At 31.7% G+C, this 7,930-nt stretch overlaps 1 protein-coding gene across 1 annotated transcript; it reads right to left on the minus strand.

Moving 5' to 3' along the window:
• Nucleotides 1-728: 728 nt before the first annotated feature.
• LOC149181914 (uncharacterized) lies at nt 729-3,029 on the minus strand. The gene is made up of 2 exons (XM_089418434.1): nt 2,309-3,029; nt 729-1,113 (listed from the first exon to the last, which is right to left on the minus strand). The coding sequence occupies exons 1-2, from the start codon at nt 2,901-2,903 to the stop codon at nt 785-787; spliced, it is 924 nt and encodes a 307-aa protein (XP_089274560.1). The 5' UTR covers nt 2,904-3,029; the 3' UTR covers nt 729-784.
• Nucleotides 3,030-7,930: the final 4,901 nt, after the last annotated feature.

A 7,930-nucleotide genomic window follows, 5' to 3' on the forward strand; every position in this document is an offset into this window, starting at 1 on the left:
AGCATAATTTCTTTGGTATTCCCATCCCTGCTTCAAAATTAAAAATCTTCCTCTTTAATATTCCCTACCCCTGCCCCTGCCCCTGCCCCTGCCCCTGCTTCAAAGATATCTAGTAATAAAAATAATTTAATAAAAAATTAAATCCATGACGTTGTTATAAAACGTATGCCCACGGCCACCATTCACAAAACATATTGAATAGCGGTGTCCAAATCTAAGCCTTTCGCAGAACAGATAAAGTAGACGTTGCATGCAGCTCGTAAAATTTAGCACCCATTTAAAAATGGCGTGGCCTACCAGGGAAATCAACGCACCTCTATATATATTTCAAAATTTTAATATTTGAGCTGTTAAATAAAACTCAGATTACTCACTTCATATTTCAGAAATTTAATATTTGAGATGTTAAAATAAAAATTTAGATTACTCGCTTCAGAACAGAGATTAGAATACTCACTTCGCATTAGAGAAGAAATTTCATATGCATAAGGTAAACTTTTTTCGTAAGTACAGTTTGAACAGATTAATTTGATGATTAAAAATATGTTCTTTAAAGGGATAAACAAATATTTTAAATGAATTGAAGGTCTAATTTAAATATAATAACTTTGTTCTTTAAAGGGATAAACAAATATTTTAAATGAATTGAAGGTCTAATTTAAATATAATAACTTTAAAGTTACATTCTTTATTTTATTTTAATAATATCAAAATCAAATTTACAGTAATCTCACCTGTATATGGTTCTTGAAGTAAAGAAGACATAACCTAAACATTCATTAATCTAATCGGAGGCTGAGTCGTAAAAGCGATCTTGATCATCCACAGCCCCGCCTCGCGCCCTGCTCCCTTTTTGTGGCTTCGCCTGGCGGCGTTGCTTCACATACTCATAGCACTGCCTCACAACGTTGAGCGTCTGGTTGTGGGTATCGAAATCGTTGGCGATTACAGTCGAACCATTCTTCCCCTCACGGTGGTCTATCACATAATTCTCTACACAATGAACAAAATCTGTCCCCGCTTTCAGAGCAACGCTTTTTGTCAGAACCCGGAGATCTATGGACTTCTTCTGCACATCTTTCTTGTGCGTCAATACCACCACAAACTGAAGCCCTGCAAGACATTAATGTACTCAATAATATTTTTATTAGATTCCATACCACCACAAACTGAAGCCCTGCAAGACATCAATGTACTCAATAATATTTTTATTAGATTCCATAAGTTGAAGGTGGTGGAAGATATAATGTTAGTTCAGCTATGATCAGAAACGGAATTAGTAATTGATGAACATGAATATAGTATGGTTTTTTAAGTCTTTGGTTAGTTTAGTCGTTCAAGTCTCTGTTTAATTATTAAAGCGTCTTTAATATTGCAAAGTTATAGGTTGGGTTTAATTTTCTGGATACTTTTAAGATGGCAGGTGTTTGGTGATAAGTTGGTTTTAATTCTTTCAATATTTTTGAGATTATGGGTTTAATTTTTTAGACACTTTTAATATTTCTGAGACGATGGGTTCACTGGTCTAGGCACTCTCAATTTGAGATATTGGTTTCAATTCTGTCAATACTTTTGAGATGATGGATTCAATTCTTTAGACAGTCTGGAATTTGATAAGTTGGTTTTAATTTTCTCAATATTTTGTGATGATGGGTTCAATTCTTTTGACACTCTTGAATTTGATAAATTGGTTTCAATTTTCTCAATACTTTTGAGATGATGGATCCAATTATCTAGACACTCTCTAATTTGATAAGTTGGTTTCAATTCTCTCAATACTTGTGAGATGGTGGGTTCAATTCTCTCAATACTTTTGAGATGATGGGTTCAATTCTACAGACACTCTCAATACTTTTGAGATGATGGGTTCAATTCTCTATACACTCTCAATTTGATAAGTTGATTTCAATTCTCTCAATACTTTTGAAATGGTGGATTCAATTTTCTAGACAATGTCAATACTTTTGAGATGATGGGTTTAATTCTCTAGACACTCTCTAATTTGATAAGTGGTTTCAATTCTCTCAATATTTTTGAGATGATGTGTTCAATTTTCTGGACAATCTCAATACTTTTGAGATAATGAGTTCAATTCTCTAGATACTATAAAATTTGATAAATTAATTTCAATTCTCTCAACACTTTTGACATAATAAATTTAATTTTAAATTAGTTTTAATTTTCTCCACACTTTTAAGATAATGGATTCAATTCTCTAAGCACTGAAAAAATTCAAAACACACTTCTAGGTATATCTGCTATCTGCAAATAAAAAATGAAATACTGCAATCCATTTCATGCAGAGTACCTTCGTCGCGTATAACTTTCACTAAATCTGGCAAACGATCCAAAGCAGGTCCTCCCATGTAAGAATCCTCCGCTTTCATCACCAATATCACACACTCGGCCACTGCTTGAACGTTTCTCTGCTGCGAAATATCCCCCAATTCTGATGCATTATTTTGAATTCCTCCCTGTCCACCCCTTAAAACATTCCTGATTGCATTTTCATCGACATTTTCAGACGTTGAAAAGCCAGGAGTATCAATAATATCCATCAAATATTTTGGGTTTCTCAGAAGCGTATTCTTCACTCTAAGGACTCTGTGTGTAGTTGTGGTGTTTTTGGTCGGCCCTGTCTCTGCTCGCATTACCAGTGGACCTTCCTCCTTGTAAAGAACTCTGAACATGGTATTCACAAAAGAACTCCGACCATGGTTCTGAAACCCAAGAACCAGAACGGTGACCGGACGTTTGGAAGTCACCGAAAGCTTAGCCGCTGCATCCCTGATTTGTTTATATTGTTCTGCTAAGATGCGGTCTCTCCTCACCTTCTTGTACACCTCGAAAGCAACAGCCGCTGCAGCAGCGGCCGTTCCTAACAGAGGAATTATGGCACTCATTCTCTTTATTTTGATCTCCAGCTTCAGAGGAATTGAGCTTCAGCTTCAGCTTCAACAAATTATATCTGCTAGAAACTATTTTAAGAAAGTAAATATTGGGTAATGGATTGGAACTGCGGATCAGGGGATTACCGTGTCATTCTTCGAAGGTGGAGTGAAAGTTATAGATACCAATGTTCCAAAGCAAAAGTTGTGTTATTTATTCTGTTATGGATGTTGGACATTCGATATAAATAGTACCAAAGTTTACTGGTTCTGTCTGAAGAATATTTTTAAGTGGTCAGAATACTTCCACAGAACTTGAGTTACGATTTTAGCTTTAATGGTTTACTTGGGAATAAGATTACGGTAAAGTTGAGAAACTAAAAATGGAATTCCTCTTTGTTTTTGGTGTAAGTAAAGTAACCAAAGACGTGAAGTCCAAGACTGGAATTGCAGTAACTCTCCATTCGCTCAAACATATTTATGTCTTGATAAGTTAAGGGAAGATGAAAGGTGTCACTGTGTAAAATTCCGTTAGCATAATAGAAGTGAAAGTGAAAGCCGGGTCACGGCTTCCAAAATCCCGGCAGCAGCATGTGCCATCTGAACTGGATGGCTTTTTATGCTATGGAATAAGCAAGAAGAGTGTTTATGATTTCCTCCATTAATTACTATTCTGAAAAAAAAAAATCTCCATTAAGTTATTATTCTGGAATCTGTTTGCAGGGGTGAGAATAATTTTATATGTACAGACAGAAAAAAGCATAATTTTATATGTACAAAGAAAAAGCAACTGACATTGTTTTATATAAATAAAATCAGAGTTTTGATGTGTACCCATTAAAAATATAAGTATAAATTTTTGTTACATTGCTATAGAGAGGTGGGAAACCGTTTCAATAGTTTACGTCTTCTCGGGAGTTTTGGCACTATATGAGAACATTACTTTGTCAGTGGAAGCTTCAATGGGAGCTTGGGAAATTGGACAAAGACATCTTTAACACCGATATCGTTTTGGCACTGTATGAGAACGTTACCTTTTCAGTGGGAGCTTCAATGGGAGCTTGGGAAAGTGGACAAAAACATCTTTAACACCGATATCCTTAATTGACTGGAGCAATTTCTTGATGGGTTAAGGAAGTGGCATCTCGAGGTAAGGGCGATATCTGGGATGTCAAAACTAATGAGAATTTATTTGGTTGTTTATGTCTATATATCGCAGAAGATTGTGTGTGCATATTGTATGTGGTAGTCAATGCTTAAACATTAGAGTTGTTTTTTCAGGTAAGAATAACTAGAGAAACTTGTGGAGAACTGATAATGAGTGTGTGCATATTGTATGTGGCAGTGAATGCTTCAACATTAGAGCTATGTTTTCTTGTAAGAATAACTAGAGAAACATTATATATATATATATATATATATATATATATATAAACTTGACATGTTATATAAATCAAAGAGAGAGAGTAAGAGAGAGAGACACTAATAAGATTATATATTTATTATTTATGTATTTAAATTGATTTTAATATTCCTGTATTTTGAATCAATATTAATTTTGATTATTATAGAAATTATATAATTAAAAAATATTTTTAATTTTTAATTTTTAATTTATTATTATATAATATTACTAATCATTTACTGTAAATTTTGGAAAAATCTCTAACCATTCCAGAAACTCGTAACCCAAGTTTCCAAAATTCTTATTGCAACATAAGTATAAATAAAATATTTAAAATATAATTAAAAATAAAATATTTGGCTCATGTGTTGTTTACTATAATTGAGAGCGATTCTTGTAATTTCTTTTGTGATTGATGGGAAGTTTACCTGCAATGTAATATGTTATGAATCAACATAAATTTTTTTTCCGTAAAAAAATTGATGTTTCAATGTAGTCATTGAAATCTGTAATTTCTTATTTACATATTAATATTAATCTATTTTAAATTAATGATATATAAAATCAAATTTAATATTAATCTATTTCAAATTAATGAATATAAAATCAAATTTAAATTTAAATAAGGATTACATAATAGTTAGTTTTATGGCTTAGTTTAAATATTATTAAATTAAAGTAGAAAACGATTTGACACCAGATATCTGGAGGTGCGAAAAAAGCTGCTGTGGGAAGCGGGGAAACCATGAAAAAACGACGATTCTTCGTGGAAGTTTCAAATTAATGATATATAAAATCAAATTTAAATTTAAATAAGGATTACATAATAGTTAGTTTTATGGCTTAGTTTAAATATTATTAAATTAAAGTAGAAAACAATAAAAGTATAAAGTTTTAAAATGTTATAATTAGATTAATTTTAAATTGTAATTAAATATATTATTAAATTTTGTAAATTAACATTATTTGTATTGCAACATAGAAATAATTATTAAGAGTTTACATTTGAGTTTTTATAGTTTATGGTTATAACTTTATGAAAATCTTATTACTAGACCTAGGTATAGAGGTCCTATCATAAATTTCTATTATACCTTGGTTTGTGAATATGGGAAATTTTATATTTATTCTTATTACAAACATTTTATTATTTTGAATATCATTCATTCGTTAGTTCATTATAGTGTAAAATTGATCATATATGGTTAAGTTCACACAAAAACCTAAGTGACCTCTACCCCTTAAAAATATAATGTAAAAATAAAAATATATCTCTCACATACCATTAATAAATCTTTTTAAATTATATATGTGATTTTAAATAATCATTTTAAATTATATGTAATTTTAAATAATATATTTTTAATTAGATTATATTTATCAATAGCCTTTTTATAAATAGGAATACAAAATGATTACACGCATTAGCAATAATTGTATCACTTTCCTAAAACAAATTGTATCATAAATGCCCATCCTAAAGGTAATGGGCACATTAATAAAGGAAAAAGACAATAGTATGTTCAACTTAATAGCCAATCAAATTAAACAAAAATAAATTAAATTATTTTTAAAAAATCATATATTTCAATGTGTATTGTTATACTATAATATTTTTACCCATTGCAATATCCACGGCATAACATTTTATATTTTTATAAATTTAATCCAAAATAAAAATGCATTGATATTTATTACCCATCATAAATATCTATTGTGAAGGAAACCCATTACACCCATCAAATAAAAAGAAAATAAAGCTCGTGGATCAAATTTCACAATTTGATAGTTAGGAAAAAATAGTTAGGAAGTTCAAGAAGGGCAAGCGTGTCATGTTGAAGGCCAGTGTGTCGTTGTTGTTTTGTTTTAATAAAAGATGCACTTGAGTGGTAAGGAAAGATGTTAAAAGAAAAGAATTTCACAATCTGATAGTTAAAAAAAAATAGTTAGGAAGTTCAAGAAGGGCTTGCTCTCCATATTTTTTCATAGTAGAGATAGATTATCTCTAAGTCTCAAAAAGTTGGCCAAGAGGGGAAAAGCTTAAGGGAAAGCTTTGTGAAGTTGGAGCCTAGTAGGAGGGAGCCCAAGAAAACAAGTAGCTGTGATGCTACTTTACACAAGGATAGGATGTTTTATTGAGAGGGCAGGACGCTACCAGGAGGAGGTGACTATTTGACCTAGTATGGTCTTTGTTTCCTAAAACTGATATGGGTGTGAAACCTCTGACAGAGGTACCATTCTCATTGGTTGCGTGGAGCATCTTTCTGCCCACTAAAATTTGGTGGCAAGCGTGGTAGGCCAAAGAAATTAGTAGATAAGTGAATTAATGTTTAATTTTTATTTTATTTTGTATCTTGGTTCCTTAACTCCTAAACTATGATGTTTCAAGAATGTATATGTGTTGTAATCAAAATAAGAAACTAATTGTAACTATTAAAAACAATTTGATTTAGTGAGGCATGTGGAAAAATGCAAAGACCAGTTTGTGCATTGTTTTGGGGTCATGTTAGTAACTTGCCAAAGACTCACTACAAGTACCTTACCCTGAGGTCAGTATTTTCTAAAGGGAATGCAAGTCCCTGGTGACGTCCGCACTCCTTTCATACTCAACTGGGTTAAAACTAGCATTTGCACCTAATGTTGCAAAGGAAACGCCGTAAGGCATAGTGTGTGGAAGAATATTGAAATGTGAATAGGCTTTTGCGAGCTTTTCTGAAAGCAAGGGTCGATGATTTCAAGTTTTAATTTGAGAAAGCCATACCGAAAACCGTTGAAATGGAATGCAAGTAGCCATAAATATGCATTGAACCTGTTTAGAGACCTTTGTTTGTAGTTGGTAAAAATTGTGGAGTTAAAGGTGAAGATAAATGAATGAATCCATGCGAACAACAACCGGGCAACCATATTGATTTGGAAAGGGCTATTTAAGAAATCATTATTCAAATGGGAAATTAAATTAATATGAAGATATATTGAAAACATGTATTATATTCATTAAAATCAATTGATTTTGTTAACAAAATATGTTCAAACCCATTGACAATGAATTGGTTGTGAGGACGTAAACTATCAAAATGCTATTGATCTTGAAACATCCCTTTTTAAGTTTGAAATGGAAAACACAAATAGTTGCAAGGACATAAACTATCAAAATGGTATTTGATGTTGAAACATCCTTTTTTAAGTGTGAAATGGAAAATACAAATAGTGTATTGTAACATCCTTTTTAAAGTTTGAAATGGAAAATACAAACAGTGAATTGTAACAAAAGAGGTTCGAGAAGGAATATAATAGTCTAAAGAAAATTGTGCTTGTCATTCCATATTTGAAGTTGTATAAAAACATGGTGGAGGTAGCGAAGACCTGAAGAAGCAGTAATGGACATGCAAAATGTATATTTTGTTAGAATTAGTAATATGTAAATCAGCTGCAAAAATTTATTAGTAATACTTTGCAGGTGAGTTGTGTTAAAATGAATCTGGAATGAATGGAAATGAAGTTACCTTTGCTATGGGGATTTATATATTGTTAGTGGAAGATGCATGGTGAATAATGACATATTGAACACCATCGGAGGTTAATGCGTAGCTGGAGATGCAGTTTTTTTGCTTTCCATTATACTTGTAGTTGTGCAGGT

This window comes from Pinus tabuliformis, chromosome 3_2, assembly GCF_031772625.1.
Source record: "Pinus tabuliformis cultivar Carrire ecotype Pingquan chromosome 3_2, CPIR1, whole genome shotgun sequence".
Taxonomy (NCBI): Eukaryota; Viridiplantae; Streptophyta; class Pinopsida; order Pinales; family Pinaceae; genus Pinus; species Pinus tabuliformis.